The sequence below is a fragment of the Glossina fuscipes genome, unplaced genomic scaffold, assembly GCF_014805625.2.
Source record: "Glossina fuscipes isolate IAEA_lab_2018 unplaced genomic scaffold, Yale_Gfus_2 0, whole genome shotgun sequence".
NCBI lineage: Eukaryota > Metazoa > Arthropoda > Insecta > Diptera > Glossinidae > Glossina > Glossina fuscipes.
Window position 1 is genome coordinate 8,386,621 of NW_023998414.1, and position 22,733 is coordinate 8,409,353.

The following is a 22,733-nucleotide window of genomic DNA, read 5'->3' on the forward strand; positions in this document are numbered from 1 at the left end:
ATATATATATATATATATATATATATATATATATATATATATATCACACATAATAGACACAAAGATATGTACAAATGTTAATTAAGTATAATCCCTGAAAAATAGCACACATACACACACAGGCACACATAGACAAATACAATAGACATACACAATTAGAGAGAATAAGTAACAAATATACATATAGAGAAGTATTTAAGGATTTTCTTTTTTCTTTTCTTTTCTTTTTTTTTTTTTTTTTTTTTTTTTTTTTCTTTTTTTTACATAATTAATTTATCAAATATTATGTGTTCGAAAAATGAGCGAGCAACATGGATAAGAGATAAAAGAGACAGACAAACGAACGCACACAAATATGAATAAAGAAACATTGCTGGTGGTGGTGGTGTTGGTGGTGTTGGTGTTGGTATACAATCAAAAAATTGAATGTATAAAGTGATATGTACAGTTAGTTATTTTATATACACGTCTAACCATACATTTTACTTAAAAAATTTTACATATTCATACACATAATATATACACACATATATATATATATATATATATATATGTATATACGAGTGTGTGAAAGTATTAGTGGCTAATATGTTTTTGTTTTTTTTTTTTGGAAATTGTCTTCATTTTCTCAAGTATTCGCTACTCATAGTTTTTATCTCTTTGCGATAATACAAGATTTTATGTTATAGTCATTAAAGGAAAAACTGTCGTTTTATTAGCATTTCTTCAATAAGGAAAAAAGCTCTGAAATATTTAGTAAATAAATCAAAAAAAAAAAAAAAAAAAAAGTGTACGATGAAAAAAACATTAAATCTTGTTTTTTAATATAAACGTTTTCTTCTTCTTGTTTTTCTTATTTGCTCAAATTCGTGTAACGATATATGTACGTGACGCAAATTACAGGCGAATACTTAAACATAAGATTAATAGATGAAATTTTTGTATGAGAATGTGTTAGTGGTGTGCTATTTGTATTTATGTTTGTCTATATTTAGTATCAGTATTCGCGAAGACTGATTCAAATATTTAACAGAATTGATGGGAAGATCTTCCCTCTGATATAAACTTGCTTGTGTTTTTTTTTTTTTTCTCTAACAATTCCCATCCACCTGCCTTCAGAAGTAACATACATTTTTCGACTTTCATGTACTATTCATATAAAAGCGATTTTTTTCTATATATAAAAGTCCTGTGGCCATCAGCTGGGGCTAAGAAGTAACTTTGATATTCGCAGCTAAGTTTAGATAAATTCGTTTATTCCTTTAAGGTTAAAATCATGTTCTTGCCTGATGGCATGAATGATACATATTTTACCTTATATTTTCTCAAATACCACCTGAATATTTCATGGTATGAAACTATTTTATTAAAGTCGGTTGCTATTAATAACTGCGAAATTTGGCATAGAAAGAACACGCTTTCAATAACCACTATTTCAACCTAATGACATGGCTTGATCAGGCTTAATTCGTTAATTACATTTGAAGAATTGAACAGGAATCTTAGCGGAGTTGCAGCAGATGTTGACTATATTTCGCCGTTCTATCGTTTTGTTCGCAATAAATTACCGATGAAGCCACTTACCCAATAACAGGTGGCCTGCAATAAATTTTAGAGGTGCAAATAAATAGGTTCTCCCGCTAAAACTGGTTGCTAAAGCAGAATGCGAAAACGCGTTAAGCTACAAAACACTTAGGTAGTGGCTTGCGAGCTTTGGTTCAAAATATTGCAGTAGTGAAAAGGATGAAAGTTCGCATACGTCCCTCCCACTCAGGCAAATGCAAACCAGGAAATAATTTTTTGCACCCGCTATATTGTTCACACCTTGTCAGCAGTTCACAGAGCTTGAAGATTGCGATTATCGATCGATGACTATTTCGCCTTCAAACACTTAAGTTTCTACCGTTAGGACATCCATATGCCACACGATAAATGGGAAAAGACCGCAGATAATGATGATGATGATGATGATGATGTATATTTCGATTATTAGGCTTCGTAATAAGTATATTTTAAATAGTTGAAGTTAAATTTATTTGTACGCCTACTGAAAACCTAAAAGAACGTTTTGAAATGCATTACGGATACATTTCAGAGTTAATAATACCTTCGAGATCAAAAGCTGTCTGATTAAAAGCGAATTAAAATGTCTACCTGAAACGATGTATGTATATATATGAGAATTCGCTTATCTTCTCTCGCCAATCGCTGGATGACATGAGAAAAATCTATGAACTTTATACCCATCAGGCATCGGGCAAGAAGTATTTAAAAAAAACTCGATAGCTCCATTTTTCGCAATTAAGTGCAGATCTTCTCAATCTTATGGGACTTTCTCAATTCACAGTAAGTTATGTATGAATATTTGAAGCAGAATTTTGTTTGCTGGAAATTTCCCCCATAGAGAATTGAAAAAATATGTTATATTTTCGTCCAGGGTCCGTTCACGGATCGCTGTCTTTTGCTTTTTGACTTTTTTTTGAATACAAAATAAACAAAAAAAAAGCCTTAAGCTTTTCATGAAATCGTATATCTAAGGTCGTCAACTATCGGGTCATGAGGATATGGATTGTCCCGAGTGGTCACAGGAAACTAGATGCCAGTGCCAGTTATTATCTTGCTAAGCAAGTGTGTGTTAGTTATAGCAATAATCGTAAAGCTTTTTATATATCTTTATCACGTCATCCACAGCCCAAATATGTGTGCGTGTTAGTCTTGCCTATTTAATTCTAATCAAGATTAATAAATCGAAAATGTATGAAAGAACCAATAACTCGCTATCACTTGTCATCAAGAGTTTTTGAACGGATTACACTTATTTTCAAGCTTCAAAGAGAATAATCAAAGAGTTTTCACCAGCTTCGTGAGCAAGATATGGATCGACAAATAGACACAATTATATAACTGATTCACAATTTTATACTGAGGAAAGTTTGACTTATATTTCAAGGTATTGCGAACAAAATGACGAAACTCCTTTGATCCTGCTTGCGGAAAATGTCGAAATGTGAAGCGAACTAATTTGAATGGTATATATGCTACACTTAGACCCCAGTGTACTTTATATAACACAGGTAGTGGACATTGAAAATTTCAATTTAGGCCACATAATTTATCTATGATTTGTTTCTTCTTCTTCTTCTGCTTCTTCTGCTTTTTTTGTTTTTTTTTTTAATTATTTTGTCGAGGACAGAAAACCAAGCAAAGTTTAATTGTTATTATGTTAAGGTTACGTAATTTGTTTTTGATTTTAGTTTTTTTTTTTTCAAAATAATTTTGCCAAACATAAAAAAAAAAAAAAAATCATATTTAGATAAAATTCAATTAAGCAATAAATGTGTACGCAATTCATTTAAGAAACGAAATCAACAAAACTATTAATTTTATGAAAAAAAAAAAAAAAAAAAAAATGTTCAAACATATAAATTACATCAAATTGAAAATTAGTTATGAATTCTCTGGTTTTGTTTTCTTTGGTTTGTTTTTTGGTTTTTTGTTTAATGGTTTTTCAGTTTTCCCATATCAAGGGATTTTGCTTGGTACTCTACCTGTAGCAAACAGCCAATGTCGCGAAACTAATGAAGACACATTTGACGATAAGGGTTAATATGATGACCATGGTTAGTGTGCTGATCCTATTCTGATCTGATGTGCCTGTAATGCGGATGAGAAGAGATGGCGTATAGCGACACAAAATTGTTAGAATAGCTGGTATAGTTATTAGAAAAACAAAAAAAAAAAAAAAAAAAAATAACACACACACTACAAAGATATATAGATATGTACGTGTTCAGGAGTATATTATAGCAAATTTTTTTCCGTTTGGCTTAACGTTTCAAATACTTTTCGTACATTATTTTGCTTTTTGCCTTTCATTCGCGTTTCTTAACATTATTTAATATTCAATATGTATATGTATATATATATATATATATATATATATATATATAAACGTGAACACTTATATATGCATGTAATTTTCTATCCTTAAGTATGTCATAGACAGCTCTTGTTCAAAGATTACCATTGTCATAAGAAAGTACCTAAAACTTACGCATTTTGCTCTCAGTTTTTAATATAATTATGAAAAAAAAAAAAAAAAAAAATGTATATATAAAAAAATGATGTGAAAACTTAAAGTTAATTATTGAAAGACTCCTTTCCGTTATTAATTTTATTTCAAATTCCAGCAGAGGAGACAATTGCGTTCAAAAATATTTATTTCGTTGTTCTCATGTCGATTATATATATATATGGTTTAACAAGCACGAAAACAACAATCGCTTTAAAAAAAAATGGCCAAATATAAAACGGCAATAGAACTTTTTACAGCTTACCATAAGGTGTCTCCTTCTTTTCCATTTTGATTGTATTTTCTGGCGTTGGCAGAGCTTCTGTTGGCAGTGGCGTAGTTAGCAATACAACTAAACTGCAATCGATGCCGCCCCAACCCATGTCACAGAAACAACGGTTGGTATTCGTGCAAACCTAAGTATGGTATGTGTATAATAGAAAAATTAAAAACAATAATAATAATAACAAAAAAAAAAAAAAAGAAAAAAAAAAAAAAAAAATTAAAAACACTACACCGTACACCACTTACTACTTAATGCGGCAATTATTCATATAACAATTTTTTATACTAAGTTACGTTATAGGGGAAGTGCTCGAAAAGCTGGTTCGATATGAAGCCCTGTCAATAGTGCTCAAGGTTGGGCCAAAAAATATCGGTGTACCAAATTTTATTGAAATATCGTAAACAATTGCGACCGTTAGGCTGAATATAAGAAATTAAGACGGACAGACAGACAGACAGACAGCCTAAAATCATTTTTTGAATCGATCGGTATAATAAAAGGCGAGTCTCTCTCAAGTCCTTTTCCGTGTTGCGAACATCCGCACAAACTTAATATATCCTTGCACAGTAAGTGGTGTAGGCTATAGAAAAGTAAATAAATAAAAAATATGAACAAAAAAAAAGACAACATATTGCTAAAAAATGATTAAAAATGACTTTTTCGCATTCAAAAATATGATAAACATTTGCAAATTGAATTTTTTTTTGTTTATTAAGGCATTAATAAAATTCAATAGTCTGTCTTCACTAATCACACTTATCATTAGGAAATGCAAATTATATTTTTGATGAAAAGATAGTAAAAAAGTATTTTAATGAAAATTCTTTTATAAGACGAAATGAAATTTATATGCTTACCCCTCGATCTGAACATTCTTGTCCTTGACTGTTAGTGGGACATTTTGTTTGGTCGATATGAGGAAATATACTAACGCATGTTTGATTCAAACATATTAAATTATCACCACACGGTGTACCATCCTTGACGAGACCATGATCAGGAAACTCACTAGAACCCACTTGCCCGCTGGTTGCTCTAAATCAAACAAATAATAAAAGTTATCGAAAGTACAAAACAAAACAATAAATGATCAGAAAAATAAACAAAAAAAAAATACGTTGTTATCTACCATCGGTACAGTTCACTATTACACCACAATATTGTCGTTTGCATTATTATTAAGTGTTAAACTATTACTTAGGAAAATATATTGAATGATTATCGGGCATAATGCCTTCGATGTTGTCTTTTGTAGAATGCATTCAACTACTACTACAGAGATCTAACAATATGTACCGAGCTTTACTTTGCTATAATCAATTCGTTTCTGAGTCGATCTGCCGATATCTGTCTATCCGACTGTTTACGATTTCTTGTTGCAAATTAAAGAAAAAAAAAAAAAATATTTGCTTCTACCCAACGTTTAACTTTTTAAATAAATATATCAACAAATGGCATAAAAGTTGCGAAGAAAAACGATCCAACAAACTTTTATATGCCCTCGCTTGGCTGGTAAGGTGGCTATTATAAATTCCAATTAAGTAAAATAGACTTTTTTCACTTGGTTTTCTTAGCTTATAGAAATTTTGAATGGGATTCGATTAATTTTTTTTTTTTTTTTTTTTTTTTTTTTCTGTGGACCCGCGTTCTATATCAATATTCTTGTAAAAAGTAAATTTTTACATATCGGCAGACTGGCATATATCTTATAGATGAAATTTGCTGGAAAATAATAATCTCGCACACGAAGGTACTGCGTGTATGATGAGCTTGAGTTGTCTAGGCCTATGTTAGGAATCGCTCTCTGCGACTTTTCACGGAGAACGTATCCTTCGTATGGCATGTATAGATTAAAAGAATTTCTAGTATTTTACATTGAGAGTAGGTGAAGGATGGCAGTCGAAAATCGTGTTCACTGCTTCACAATCAGCCTTGCCTGACTCGTAAATATTTGACTAAACGTTTATTACTAAAAAATTTTGGTGTAATTTTTTAATAGGTAGAAAGCAAATTTGCAAAGGACGGAAAGAAAGAGAGTTTGATTTGCTAATAGATCGCAGAGTACTTAAATATACTCAGTCTATACTTATGTAAGTAAGAAGGCATAACCAAAATATTGGACGGGTTAATGTGCGGAAACTTATACACAAACCTAACGAATGCGAAAGACCGCAATACTTGAAGCTACCATTGGACCATTGCTAACGTTTGATATTTACTAATTCTACTTTTTGGAATAATTGAAATTCTCAGTGTCTAAGGAAAATGTTCATGTTAATCTCAATGACTGCTTTGGCGGTTTGTTGTCTTCAGAGACACAAAAAATATAATCACGGCGTATGATTATGACCATAAATGACAATAACATGATCACGTCTCCACCCCTAACATTAGATCACCGGGCAATTGGCATCTTTAGAGCATAATCTTCTACTTATCGTCAATAGAAAACAATTCCGGATTCTTTAGGGAATTCTAAGGGCTATCGAGTTCTGTCAATACGCAATGATTCGCAGCCGAAACTCATAAAAGTAGGGTTAAAGCAAACTTTGATGGTATTTATACGCCTGGACAATTCACTTAATTTTTTCATAATCGAAACGATGAAAATGACTGAGCCATCATCAAGATCTCCAGAATCAAATATCATTAATGATTTTGTTCTTTTGGGCGCTTAAAAAGCAAAATCGTTTATCAATTCATGGAAAACAATTTTGAATGATTTTAAAATTTTGAAACGTAATGGAAAAACGTGTCAACGGATATTTTGATTATCAAAATTGAAAAATTATATTTATAGGGATTCGCTAATAGGATAAATTTTTTTTTTAGCGGCAAACAGCGGCCAAATTAGCGAACGCCTTGCAACCTTTTCGATTAGCTACGTATTCATCTAACTGCTATTAGACAAATTTTTTTGATGTTCGGTAATGCGAAGGCTTTTAGAAAAGATGTCCGTCCTCTTTCGTAATCTTATCGAGATCAGATGGCTTTAACTGCAACAAATTTCATTAGCACAGATTTTTTAATGTTAATCAATAAGAAGAACATTATAGCTATCTAAAGTAAAAAAAAAAAAAAACAAATCTACTGTGTGTGGTGTTCCAAAACAAAGCAAAAAAGAAAAAAAATATATATTCGTTCTCTTTTTTTTTTTTTTTATCGCATTTACTTGCATTCGTATTCAATGCCTTTAATTGAAATAATTGTTCTTGAATACAACTGATCCACGCCTTCGGTAACTGGTTGTCTTTCGCCTTCCTTGCATTGCAGGGTGCCGCATTGAACATTTCTGTTAATTAATTTATTTAAAAAAAAAAAATAAAAAATTGTATAATTACTTTCTCAGCAGACAATGAATGAATGAATGAATGAATGAATGCTTATAAGTTAACCGAAGCAAGTCAGCAACTATGGATATGGATAACTTACTCTGGTTCACACTTGATATAATGGTCGTTGGTATCACGGCCGCAATGGCCGTTAATTGAGCCTTTCGAATTAAATTGTTCGAAACATTGACGATCTGCAGCCGCACCGCCATAACCCCAGATAGCCTCACACTGTAAATTCAATGTTGGGCAATCGCCTTGAAAACAATAACCTATTGAACGAGAGGAATGGACAACGAATTACGGAATAAATTAACCGCTTTCTTGTTTTCCACTCATTTTTTACTTTCATTCATTTATTATTAATGGCTTTGCGATATATTTAAAAAATAATTATAAAAAAAAAAAAAGGAAATTTTTTTTTTTTTTTTTTGTGTTTTTCTTTTCTTGTTTTGCGTTGTTATTTTCTTTCATTATGCGCATCTCGGCCTTGATTGAATTTGTCATTTCGATGTTAAAATGCACTTACCAGATATTCCCGCCTTTGTATGACCGCACGGTGAACCATTCTTTTTGAATACGTCCATTGGGCAATCGCCATGGTCGCCGTCACAATACTCGGGTAAATCGCATTCGTTGTGTGAATCACGACATATATGATCCTTGGGACGTAACTGGCAACAACAAATTGAAAATTGCAATAAAACGTTATTAATATAATTAAATTTATGCCGCAAGCTGAGAGTTGCTTAATTGAACGTATATATTATATATTTACATATATAAATATATATATATATATATATATATAAAATAAAAATACATACAAGTATTCTTTATTACTTACACGGCATTGTTCACAACAAGCGCCAGTGGCACATTGAGCTTCAGACTTTAATTTACATGTAATGCCATCGCAACATGGATCCGTGGCGCACTCCTCGAAAGTGCCGCAATCGCATTCTTCGTCTTCTTCTACAATTTTATTGCCACAATTGCGACGCATTTCGATCTGATGAAAAACCATTAAAACAAATACAGAGAAAGTAAACAGAACAACTCATCAGTTTCAACTGATTATAGTGCACGCATTGATTGCTATAGCAGTGACCATTCAGCGAGCCACACACCTCCCCTTGCAACCGCACCCACACCTGTACAATAAACACACATACACAAGCATACACACACACACACACACACAAGCATACACAAGCATACACACTCACTTATGAACGTTAAGCGCGAAAAAGATGAAAAGCGAAGGAGAGAAAGATGAAGAGAGAGAAAGATAGAAAGATAGAAAGAGAGAGAGAGAGAGAGAGAGAGAGAGCGAGAGAGATGGAGCGAATGGGTAAATATTAAAAATGAAATAAAGCATCAATTAAATGGTTTGAAATTTTCGCTGCTAAGTAAACAGAGAAAAGCCCTTTAAAGTAAATATGAATGGGTTCGTGTGTGCTCACGTTTTCCTTTCCTTTCTTTTTTTTTGTTTTTTTTTCCTTCTTTTTTGAAATATTAATTAAAGGCAGAGCGAAAAATTCAAAAATAATATTTTTTGAATATATTCGCTCTTTGTCTTTTTTCTATATCTATCTCTTTCTTTTTCTTTCTCTCTCTCTCTCTCTCTCTCTCTCTCTCTCTCTCTCTCTCTTTCTTTCTTTCTTTCTTTCTTTCTCTTTTTCTCTTTCTCTCTATCCGCCGATTTTTTTGTGTTTTTTTGTGTTTTTTTTTTTGCATACGTGAGTTATCGTGCATTTCACAAAAGTGTTTAACACCAACGATAGTTTAACAAGAATTTTAGATTTATTATCTTTTTATTATTATTTATTTATTTATTTTATTTTTTCTTCCACTCTATATAGACACGTTTAAACGGTTACAGCTGCAAATGGCAACTGTTCTGTTGGCTTTTAGTGAAATAGCACCACAGTGTATGCCCACCCAGTTCACAAGCTAGCTGGCCAGGCAGCGAGTGTAAAAGCCTGCTAAGCCCCAAGTGTGTAGTGGTGGTGGCAAAAACAAAAACTGCTGCAATAGCAGCAACTAAAACATAAGATGTTGCTGATGATGGCGATGATGATTGCGACGATGACGACGATGATGATAATAATGATGATGATGATGATGATGATGATGATGATGATGACGATGATGATGACGACGATGATGATGAGAATAAAAATGATGATGATGGTGAGAGCGGTGACGATGACGATGATGATGTAATCATACTATGGTTTTATTTTCGTTTTTTTTTTTTTTTCTTGCGTTCTCGTTTTCAATTTGAGAAGGGAAGCAATCCGTGCATACATGGAAAGCACTCTCAAGGCAACAAACAAATCTTCTTTTCTTACAAAAGGATTATTATGTGTGCTAGTGTATGTATGTTTGTATGTAAGTTTTGCATGGACGTGTATGTGTAAAATTGTAAGTTTGAATGTGTTTGTGCATAAGTTTAAGTGTATGTTGGATTAAATTGTGTCATAATTTTTATGTGAAAAGCCATCTATACTCACTACTCGCTGTTAACAGTGGTGCTCTTATACAAGCTGTTGTTTTGTGTAAACGCACACATACGCCTACACACACGTATAATATGTATATATATATATATATATATATATATATATACACTTTGGGCTTTGTGTTGAATATATTAAATAAAGCAGAGCCGAGAAGCACTTAAGTGGCAAGCAAAAGCATACAGGATTTAAACGAAATGACGCCTACACATACTCGCATACGCATACGTATGCAATCATATGTATGTAACGATACTTGCACTTGTATGCACTTGTATGTAGGCAACTAAATGATGATGGAAATGCTCAGATACCGTTATTCGGTATTGGTGAGCAAACACGTGCACATCATATTACAACAAAAAAACACATCACTCTACGCCTTAGATTGACACGCGCGCAGGTGTTTAGATACGCTATAGTAGCAAGGCTTATGGATCCTATGTTGTCCTATAGACTTGCATACATATATTTAGTCATCTGTCTTTATATTAATTTTTATGTATTTAGTTATTTATAAGTGTGGAGGTCATTCGTTGCCTGCTTTGCGCCTTGAAAGCGTGCACAAAATTTCATTTTTTTTTTTTTTTTTTTGTATTTTTTTCCTTTTTTTAAAAGCATTGTTCACACAAGCGTACTTTTACGTAGGCATATATACGTACATATTTTAAATATACAAACATATGCACGGCCATAAGTAATAAACGTTTCTTGTTATTTTTTTTTTTTTAGTTTGTGCCGCGTTGTGTTTGAAAAAATTGAAATAAAAAACAAAAGAAAAAATTCAATTCAAACGAAATGAAATAAGAAACAATACAAAAAAACAAAAAAAAAGAAAAAAAGAAACATACAATAACAATAATAAGCCTTTTGGCAAAATTTTGCCTTCAAATTCCTTTTTATAAGCATCAAGTTTTCACCCAGCCACCCGTTCCGCCCCCCTTTTCTTTCCCGCTCTCTAACATTATCTCTAGATTTATTAAAAACACAAAACATTTTATAATGGTGTCGGTATGCCCCAGTGGCCTAGTGCCAAGTTTAAGTTCAAAATCCAATAGAAAAACACTTTAAATCGTTAAAAGCACTACTTCACATACACATGTCCTCTTCATTTTCCATACGTACACACACACACACATATATATATATATATATATATATATACATATATATATATATATATATGCATATATATATATATATATATATATGCATTGATGCTAGTGCGTGTGCATTCGCACTTACCTCATTTGGTTTATTGAGTAAACACAACCCGTGACCCGTACGCAAAGCGTCTATGTAATCATCTTTACTGCATTCGGAAAATTTATACGGCTGCACATTCTCCAGACCCACTATAGATTGGGCCATTATACAACCATGCCAATCACGGCAGTAACATTCCTGGCCTAGTGCACGAGATTAAAATCGTGAAACGAAAAAAAAAAAAAAAAAATGGAGCGAAATGAAATGAAATTGAAATAAATCACTTTTACATGCTTACACATAAATGTAAATGTATTGGTATATATACATATATATATATATATAAATATAAATATATATATATATATATATATATGATCGAGTTAAATGAGTAGTAAATAAATATTTGCATATGTGCAACTACTTGAAACTCGAACGATGTGCCCTTGCTATATGCAGTATGCAGTATGCAGTATAATACTTACGCCCATCGTCATGACCCATGCCAATATTATGACCAATCATATGAGCCATCGCTCCACCCAACAAATGCGGTTCATAGACATTGATGTCTACGCTGATACCAACGGCGCGTGGGGTACAAACTGTGTCCGGCACAGCCATACCAGCCTCTCCACCCACAAATGTTTCACCCCTGAAACAAATAAATGAGCAGGAAATTTTCATACACTTACTCGTTTATGTATTCATTTATAAAATGTGATATGATAGAAGGAGAAGACAATTTGAAACAATCAACTTGATCTAATATCATCAATGAAGAAAAATCTAGAATACGATATCATATCGTCATAATAAAATATATATTATAAATTATATATATGCACCTTAAAAATGTTTAAAGACGTAATCTTCTTACTTACTCACTATTTCAATCGAAAAAATATGATTAACATTTCATTTGGTATCACAACAAAAGCATTATTATCTTGAACATATATATACATAAATATATATATATAGATTTATATATATATATATTTTTGTTTCTAAATTATTGTTCTTATATGATAAACATGATGGGCCTTTAAAAAATGATATTGAATTTTTATTAAATCAAAATAAGCACAAATTTATGCTTTTGCGTTGTTAGCATAGGTTGTGTTGCAATCCACTCAAAGTCAAGAATAAGAAATTGTCTGGCAGTATTATGTCGATCGGGTCTGATATTTCACAAAGGTTTTCACATTTAAAAGTTTTCCTTTATGAATGGCTCCGTTCAAAATGCGATCAGTAGCTAAAGTCTTGTTGTCATTTGCTTAAACTCGAATTCTGGCCTGCACTGATCAGGCATCGAACCCGTAGTAATTCGTAGTGGAACTAAATCTTATCAATCGAATTTATTGGATTTGCAGATTGCAGATTTTGGCCTCTTCTTTGAATTTTTATCTCTGCTGCTTAGAAATAAAGGAGAAAAATGGCTGACTAAGGCGAAGAAAAAATTATTTCATTTTTTTTTTTTCTCTTCTTCATTCGGTCTCGATTAGACTGAACACTTTGGTTCATCAAGGATAATTTTATTTGCGGCATATTACCATTGCCACATTTTAGTTGGAAAGGTATTCGAAATTCTTTGAATTCCAAATGAAACTTTTTTAATGGAAACAAAGGAAATCGAAATTTAAATTCGTCTTGTTCGCATTATTTTTTTATAGGTTAAACGCAGCACACAAAAAAAAAAAAAACGGACGAAAGAAAGAAATGCTTTGGAATTTAACGTCTGCACCCTTCGCATAAATTTACTCAGGCGAAGCCTATTCGTTTCAGTGAGTAATAGCTTACGTCACAAACCGCTATGCAAGACAATTTTCCATAGCTTAGAATGATGCTACCGAAGTTACGTTATCAGATATGAATGGTTCGTGTATGGTCCAAACTCTCGCATCTCAGCCGGACGAGGCGTATCTAAAACCTGTATTTATTTGGTGGCAAACAATTAGGCTATTACTAGTCTGATCCCTGAATAACACAAAATCGTGTAGCAAATCTTCGATCAGTAAATCCTGATCAGTAATCTCTCGATGGGAAGTTACCGTCGCCGGAAATTCCAGAGAGACAATGCACTGAAGCCATTCCGTCAAGTAAATTATTTAAACACTAAATGGTGTTAAACAAACACTAGCACGGTCCTGAACCAGAACACTTCTTTAGTGTGATAATATTTTGATGTTTTGCCGGGAAAAACATTACAATAATGCAGTACAAAGTCTGGTATATTTAGGCGGATATATAAACTCAGAGATAGATAGCATAGGCATGTTCTGTGAAGTTAATTTTATACCAACAAGATATGTCTGTAGAGAATGAAACCAATGGCAGTTGGACAGAGTAAGGTCTGGGCCATGTGGTTTAAGCGAATATCTTCCAAGATAAGCTCTGTCAATTTTGACCGAGTCATTCTTAACGCCTGCGATCTAGCCTTGCACGCTGTAATCGCATTAGTTCTTGACAGTAGAGAGTGAGTTTAATTGTCTGCCCAAATTGACATGGCTCATGGGGTACGATTTCCCACCGACTCTATAAAACACCCATTGTTACCTTAGGTAGTATCAAGATGGACTTCGCCATTGCTGTTGATAATTGCTTGAATCATGATATCTTTGGTAAAGCACTGCCTTATGTTTGATCCAATTTCCCCACACAGTCCATTATCGAACCCCTTAGAGAGTCAATCTATTTCAATTCGTTTCAGCAATGATTCGCAGATGGAAATTTCTCGAAATAGTTCGAGATAGTTTTTTGATCAATGCTTAGTTCCATAGCGTGAGACGAGGCGTAAGATGAAGTGTGTCTTTCTTTGTTAATTTTCGCGAAGAATTATGTCGATTTTATTCATGAATCGTCGTCGACCCGAGCATAATATACTTTTCGTTAACGTCAACGCTTTCACAGCGAAAACAAGCAAGCAAGCCATTAGCACGCAGTTGAGTTTTTCAAAAGCCAATCAAGGGGAAAAGTCAAAGTGCGCTTAAGCATTTCTTTAACTTATAATTCCAAGCTGTTCGCCCACATATAGTTTATGCGGTGTTATGGTGAACAATGCTGTATATTTTTGCTTGCAAATGCATGAAAGTGTTCTTAGATGAATGGGATGAGTTTCTCCTCCTACTTCTCTCCAGATATTGTTTGGTCGTGTGTAATAATCTTGTAAGAAATATTTCAATTGCAATCTGATCGAATATATATGTTAACAATAGCTCTCTTACCAATGCAGTGCCACTGTAAACACTTTGTTATGTAAACAGATGTTCAGTGGTAAACCGTGGATTGTCACGAGAAAAGTGATAGTTAAGGTTAACATTTAAATTTTAGACCATAATTTGCCCATAATAAGGTCGTCGTCGTCGAAAGGCTTAAATAAAACTCTATAGGCATATTCACCTTTTTGGTTTCGTTACTTGTTGTTGTTGTTGTTGTTGTCTTTTTTCGTTTTTTTTTTTAAAGCCCTTAGAACGTGTTTTGACGAAAATGTAATTTTTTTTTGAAATGAAACTTTTTTCAAAAGATTATATTACGTCAATCAAAACACAATTTGATGGCTTTGAGCTGTTAACTTGACTGGGATTGTAAAAGAAACGTGAACGCAGTAGGAGGTGAATGCTTGAAAATGCATACATCTATCAGAATCGAACACGAACTACTGCAATCATCTACTTATCTAACTGATGGTTACATTCGCGCGTTATCTCTATTAAAAATAAACTGCATTAGTGCACTTCTACTATATAAAGTAGAAGCTTATACTTGCACTCATTTAGGTGTCACTTAGCGTTGAGTAAAAAAACTAAAAAAATTTTATACTTTTTTTTTTTTTATTTTTTTTTTGAAAAATGTTAATTATTTAAATTAGTTTTTTTTCTGTACGATTTGTGTTTGCTTGAGGTAAATAGAACTTTTCTCGGTCTCCACATCAACAAACAAAAAAAAAAAAAAAGTATAAAAAAAAAAAGAACACAAAAATTAGAAAATTTACTTTTAGCGTATTAGATTATAATGGCCACCTTTTTCAATGCGAAAGCTATTGTGTGTGCAAAAATGTGTGCGACCTTGTTTGGCAAGCTTTGCGTATATTGATTTTTTTTCTTTTTTTTTTTTTTTTTTTAACCATAAGTTTTTTATATAACAGAAAGCAGAAAATTTTATTTCGAAACTTTAATGCTGTGCAATACGAAAAACATACAGACATATAAACATGTCTATGTGTGCAAGTGGATACGATGATTTTCATTGAAATCAGAAAAGCTAGCAAGAGAGCAAATAAGCGAAAGAACAGAACGAGTAAGCAAGATAAAGTTTAAAGAAAAAAAAAAAACAAATAATTTTCATGGCTTACGAGTTAATTTTATGTTGAGCGGTGGGCTGAAGTGATTGCTTTTTTTTTTTTTTTGTTTTTATTTTTGTTCCACAGCTGTAGAAGTACGTATGTACGCTACATACTCATATTGATGATTTGTGTTAATTGCTTATATTGCTGGGTAATGTTTGTTTGTTTGTTTTTTTTTTTTTTTTTTTTTTTTTTTTTTGTGTGAGTAAAAAATTTTTTTTTTTTTTTTATTAATTTTTTTTTTTTTTTGTTTTTTTTTTTTTTTTTTTTCAACTCAGAGGAACGCGAGCAACTGAAAATCTCGAAATAAATGAAATAAGTTTTTATAAATATTTATTATTATGGTGTTTGTGTTAATATATACCCTGCAGGGTATGACGCGTAAAATTGCGGAGTATTGTTTACCTTCATTTAAATGCATATAAATATACATACATGTATATAAATATATACGCATTTAAGCCGCAGATCTGTGAGATCAGAAGGGGTATTATAACGCATATAGATAATAAACTGAGGTTATTGTTTGGAATTAAATGTAAATATGAACTTATTATGCATACTAGAGTAATTTAAATTAACTTTTTTCAAGTGCTGTAGCGCTTGAGATTGCGCTTCATTGGGTTTAGCACTTTTTAAAGATTTGCTTACAGCATCCAACTTAAATCCAGGCCGAAAATGAAATCGGCATGTGTCTGTTCGATTGCCCGTTTGCCCATCCGCTAGTTCGTCGACTTGTCGATAAGAATTAGAGTAATCGTACACCAGCTCGCTTAAAACTTAAGTTATTCATGTAAGAACTGTTCTATGCAAAGTTGTCGAAAAAGCAGTTCAATCTGAGTCATTTTTAACAGCCTTCGTTCTTGGACCAAAAGACGTCAGTATATCAAATTCTATTAAAATGCTTCAAATATTTCGGTTTTGTAGACTCAAGACAAGAAAACAAGACAAGCAAACGGACAGCGGGACGGGCAAGTTTAGACTTTAGAATCATTTTCTTAATCGGTCGGTATAATGAAAGGTGAATCTAAGTTCACCAATTAAATTCTCCAAAGTGTTACGCACATACGCACAAACTTCCTTGTGTCCTTGTATCAATATCTTTGTACAATAATGCTGAAATATACGATGCAATGATTTTTATAGCTGGTTGGTCGGGTCCATTCTTGAGTGTCCAGTCCAGTTGCTTCATATCCATTCTATCATTATTCACATAGATCTTGTAGAAAGAGTACGAAATAAACTTTTTATATTAGCAATTGTGTGGCCTGAGCGGGGATCCTATCTGTTCTGTATTGTTCTACTATAATCGATTGAACCACAAGTCTGCTTCAGTCGGTATACGAGATACCCTTCACATATGTTCAGTTGTTATAACATATCATTATTTTTCGCCATTATTTATTTGGCTATTCGGTCTTCGGTGTTCTTATTTTTTTCTTCTTTTATTTGATCTAAACATAAAATGCTATATGTAATATGATTAGCATAAAATATAATTGCATTTGCAATAATTTTCTTTTCTTTATCTTTTTCAATATTACTTAAGAATTTTCAAAAACTAACTATGAGAGCAATTGTGCAGCTATGCACATGTTTCAATGATAAAATAAAATACGCACGTACTTTATTTATCAAATTTAAAGTTTTCCTTATTTTAGTCTATTCACGTCATATGAAGAAATTTGCTTGTTGAATGAAAGCTCATAGATAAGTAATTGAAAGTTGAAAAAAAAAAAAAAAATCACCTAAACTTCAGGAAAACATGTTTGTGAAAATTTGTCTTGAAGTGAGTGGGTTTTTGTGTCTTTTTTTTTTCTTGGTCTTAAATGATTCTTTAGTTACTCAAAAATCAAATAAAAAGACAAATAAAATATGTTGCAAAACTTAAGACAATTAAAAAATTCAATTTTTCGAACATAATTGAATGGCACGAGCCAGTACGACCGCTTGAAAGCTTAATTTCTCCAAAGCGAATTTTTAAAAATGGCACAAACAGCACAAGTCAAATAACTCTTATAATAATATTAGATTCTTGCATGTATATTAATCATTTTTTCACGTGTTTCCCATTTTTATGGCAACTCCATGTCGACATCATTTCGAAAGAGCGATATTGGCTTTACAGCGATCCAATCATCAACCTATGTTTGCACTTCTTCAGCATTTCGAAAATGCGGCCCAGCGAAGCCATGCTTCTGATCGATCTGAACAATCGGTAATCACATGGCGCTATATCGGAATTGTCCATTCAAGATGCAACAGTGTATACTTGACAACTTTTGCAAAGTGTGGTCGGGCAGTTGTCATGCAGTACGATAACGTTGCATCTGTTAACCGCCAATCTGCTAATCTTGCCTGCCACAATACATTGTTCAATTTGTTCAATTGGACTCTGGATTTTTCGCTTTATTAGCTCGTAACGTACAAAACTTTGCTGATTCTATCGTATGGATAGCAAAACTTCATGGCCATGAATATTCTGCTTTGGTGTCGATGGCATGACATTTTGCACTTGGGATTGCCGCAGTTGATCCACGTTTCACCGCCGATCAACGTTTTAAAACCGCGGTCCTGAAACGGTTCGAACTGATATTTTTAGTCAATTCGCATGGTAGTCGTTTTCCCTCCTTCACACACCAAAAGTAACGAATGCCGAAAATACAATTTTAAGCGTTCCATTCCATTAACGTCGGCATACGTTCAAGGTCTACATTGATATTTCATATAACAATGTCATTTTTATCAGTGAATGTCGCTGATTAAAATACATGCAAACATCTATTATTATACCCTTTACTTCTGATGTAGGGTATATTATGTGTATGCGGACGTACGCAAGACCCAAAAAGTCTTTGGAGTATATGGGTCCAGGGTTTCTAGGTTTTTATGACGGAAACTGAAATATAATAACATTTTTACGAAGTGGATTCAATTTGCTAAACTCGAAGCACTCCAGGTGATGTTCTTCAGGGCGTCCTTCTCTATGCGAGCTTTCATGAAAAGTATGTCTTTGCATGAAAATAATGTGGACTTTTTGGTGTATTATCATTAAAACACGTGAATAACTGTTCTAGGCGATATGGTGTAGGGTATCTAATGGTTGGCGTTGCCCGACTAATGTTCCTGCTTGTTTTTTTATCCGAAATTTTTAACAGTTTCTTTAAGTAAAAATTTTCTAATCAGTAGGATTTTCTTAGTAAATTATTTTCAAATCTTTTTAAATAAAAGGGAAAAGTTCCATTATTTTTGAACTTTTCCTTTCAAATACGCGCTAATTATATGAAGCGGGATGTGAAAGTTTTTTTTTTATGTCAAATTTTCAAAATATGAACAAAAAACAAGACCGTGTCGGCAGGAAAGGTTCTTTCATTGAAGATGTCTCAGGAGCATGACCCAGGTGTTGCAGTTTTCTAAGGCCAGAAGGAGGCATCAGAAATAATAGAGATTAAAACTATTCTCAGATGAATTCGAAGTTAAAAACAAAAAGAAAGAAATTTCGATTTTTTTTTTTTTTTTTCAATGAAATGCAATTAATTAAATCTTGGTAGGATTATTATTATATCGGCTCGATTGTTTATTATAATTTTTTTTTACCGCATAGATCTTAATATCCTTTATACAAACAGTTTTTCTTTATTGCTGGATTTAATGTCTTTCCAGTCATTTTATTACATAATTAATGTTGCTTTCAAGGTCTTCTTCTGTCCTTTTTAACCAAAAAAAAAAAAAAAAACCAGAAAAAAAAGAAAAACGATAAAATGATATAATTGCAAAGAATGTAATGTGTGTGCGTGTTCGTTTTATATAATTTATTACACTGTATATGTATAATTTATTTATAATTCAGTTTTTATACACCATTGAGCGAATTAATTCGGTATTTGTCAATTTCCATTTGTGGTTCAACGCCGTGGTAAGTAGCTCTCTCTCTCTCTCTCTCTCTCTCTGTGCTCTCCAAAGTTTTTTATAATTATAGAACAAAAAAAAAAAAAAAAAAAAAAAAGCAGGGAAACAGAGAAAGAATTAAAATGTGTGAAATAGCGCATTTCAGGGAATGGCTTTTTTCTCTGATTCTGGAAACGATTGCAATCGCAATTAAGTTGAATTTATTTGTGCGAGTTTTTCTTCTTTAATCGGCGGGCAAAACGCGCAGCCCATCTTCTTCTTCATAGCAATTTTAATGCTTACTTTCTCATGTTAATAATTAACTGTATATATTATAATTACAGTGATTGAATACCCTACACTACGCACGCTACTTTTCGCAGAAATTTTATTAACTTTATGAAACATCTTGTATGGACTTACAAGTGACTGACCTATGATCATTTTCACAATTAACTTTTGAATCACTTTAATCCATTTGTGTGTCTATCTGCTTATCTGATTGTCTGATGTTTGTGCTTAGTGCATTGGTGTTCAAGTAATTTATGAGATGCTTTGCCAGAATTTGGTAAACGGACGCATTTCTTTTCAAGGACGGAGTTTATGAAAAATGTATTGGATTCTTTCCACTTTCCACATAATACGTTATTTTCAGAGGAAGATCGTTATATGAAAAAAAATTTTCAATTGTGCCTATGAAAGCAAAATCTAATACTGAGTTAATTAAATCAAATTTGGATCATATAAATCTATTTTTTAGAACCCACAATATAAAAAAAAAGGCTTCTAATGCAAAGTAACCTTTCAAATTACAACAATGTCTAGTGTGTAATTTTTTATAAAAAAAAAAAAAAAAAAAAAGGAAGAAGAATCGTAATGAAATCTTCATCGTGGATCACGTCAATTCTGGATTCTTCGATATAAACCAAGCGATATCGCTTAAACGCATGTATGGGGTAAAGAGATCTAGTTTTTAATATTTCTTGATGAAAATCCGTCCATAATAATAATTTGGCATGAAAATGTAACAACTATTGTACTATTTTTTTTTTTTTTTTCACACAAAAATAAATAAAGAAGAAGACTATAACGACTTTAAACGATTGAAAATTTATCATAGGGGCACTTCAGTCGTATTTGCTTGCCTGGTGCAATTTAGATGACACAAGAAAAATTTACACTTCATTCTGTTTACTGAGTGCTACTCTTACAATGGACAAGCTAAGGAATTCAAAATGAAACTCTAGTGTTGTCACTAAGTTTGCTACTCTCTCACCCATGTCTAACGAAGTCAGTGACTTGAAAATTTCAGAGTCCAATAAAGGGAGTGTAAAATGAAATTTGCAGAAAAGTGGTTCTTCTTCTTCTTTTTTTTTTTTTTTTGTAAGACGACAATCATTTCATCTTAAAAACAAGTAGCCAGACAAACCTATGCAAGTGGATTGAAATGTTTAGGGCTTTTTTACATACATGCGATATGTGTTGTATGTGTACATTTTTACATTTTCATAAAATGCAATATACATTGTTATAATATGCGTTTTTTGCATGTTGACTAACATTAGTTAAACGGTAAGTTGCTCTGTAGAGGTTCAAAAGTAATCTATCATTTAGTCAGTTGAAAGCTGCTGTTTTTGTTAATAATACTTTTCGACATGCCAGGATTTTTGCAATGAAAGAATTAGTTAAAGTAATAGTTTGCCTGAATTTGTCAAAAGATAACCATATGTTTGTTGAATTAAAGCATTAAGCGAAGCTTGAAAAAGTGAGGAAGTGCTTGCTTCGAAAGAGTTTAGCATATCTTTTAAACTTATATTCACTATGTTCGCACGTTCGTTTTATTTGGATCCTAGGAATTGGTTGCTATCGCTTATAGCAAAAAACTGGGGCAATATGTTCCTATCATCGAAGCAAAGATAGTTTTAGTTTGAGGAAATCGTTCCGAATTAATGAAGGGCGTAAAGGACATCAAGTCACACATTTTTAGTTAATCTACGAAAAATTGGTGGACAAACGGTTTTAGGTCTCGAAGGACGCTTACTTTGAAACCAATGAAATCAATCTGGACGAATAATGTGCATTTCCTCTTCAATTTGTGATAAGTTAAGGTAACTTGAAAAGCCCAAATTAATGACGAACATATAGATTTGGCGGGTATTTCGATTATGGTTATTCAAGATATTCAAGACCTCTTACTAAACACAATCGTTTTTAGATTTGACTTTTCAAAATTATGTTCAAAGCGATTTTCCTTTTCTCCAAGACATTTAATTTATTTTATGCGCTTAGTAAAGGGCATAAATGAATATGTAAAGCGTAAGCAAGACATCGTCTGCTAAACTCATATATATATATATATATATATATATGGATATCCCTATCTTTCGGGGAAACTAAATGCGTTTTTATTTTGTATAAGCCTTTTATGAGAATATGGTTTTTTTTTTTTTTTTTTTTTTCTTTTGCCCTTTTCAACTTTGCTTTACTAAATATATTTTCATGGTTGAACGTGCAAGTGTAGACCCTGCTGCTCTTACGACTGCTATTATTTATGCTCACTCAAAGTCGTCAAAAGATTTCGCTAAAGCGAATGTATATACATGAGTATGTATGTATGTTTGTATGTTTGTGTATATATATGCGCATATGACTTTTTCTATGTTTAAATGCAACTCGGAAGAGCACTCTATTTTTATAATATTTATAAATTTTGTTATTCAGTTTCTTTAGCATATTTATTCAAATTATGAAATGAGTCCCATAGGAAATTCGAAACATATTTATTCAGTTCCTTTAACTATAGCTATATATCAAAAGAATACGCATTAGTCATAATGCATTAAATACATTAGATATTGTATTAAACATTGAACACTACATATATATTATATATTATATAATACATATTGTATTATAGGTTTTATATTATCATTTGCTGTATATATATATATATATATATGTATATGTATGTATATGTAAAATCCCCTCGATGAACAAACATGATGATTTAAGTAATAGTTTCCTCGTATATACTGGTAAGGAATGCAAAGTTGAGTGGCTCTGGAGCTTCTTTTGCTAC

At 32.2% G+C, this 22,733-nt stretch overlaps 1 protein-coding gene across 1 annotated transcript in view; it reads right to left on the reverse strand.

Moving 5' to 3' along the window:
• Positions 1-22,733, reverse strand: part of LOC119633831 — a 296,277-nt gene that overhangs the window by 19,455 nt on the left and 254,089 nt on the right. Inside the window, exons 10-18 of the mRNA XM_038027644.1 lie at positions 11,907-12,076; positions 11,461-11,624; positions 8,538-8,702; positions 8,220-8,364; positions 7,791-7,962; positions 7,531-7,650; positions 5,216-5,393; positions 4,338-4,488; positions 3,549-3,654 (exon numbers count right to left, since the gene is read on the reverse strand). Coding sequence (XP_037883572.1) covers positions 3,549-3,654; positions 4,338-4,488; positions 5,216-5,393; positions 7,531-7,650; positions 7,791-7,962; positions 8,220-8,364; positions 8,538-8,702; positions 11,461-11,624; positions 11,907-12,076 — 1,371 coding nt within the window. The remainder of the gene's footprint in view (positions 1-3,548; positions 3,655-4,337; positions 4,489-5,215; positions 5,394-7,530; positions 7,651-7,790; positions 7,963-8,219; positions 8,365-8,537; positions 8,703-11,460; positions 11,625-11,906; positions 12,077-22,733) is intronic.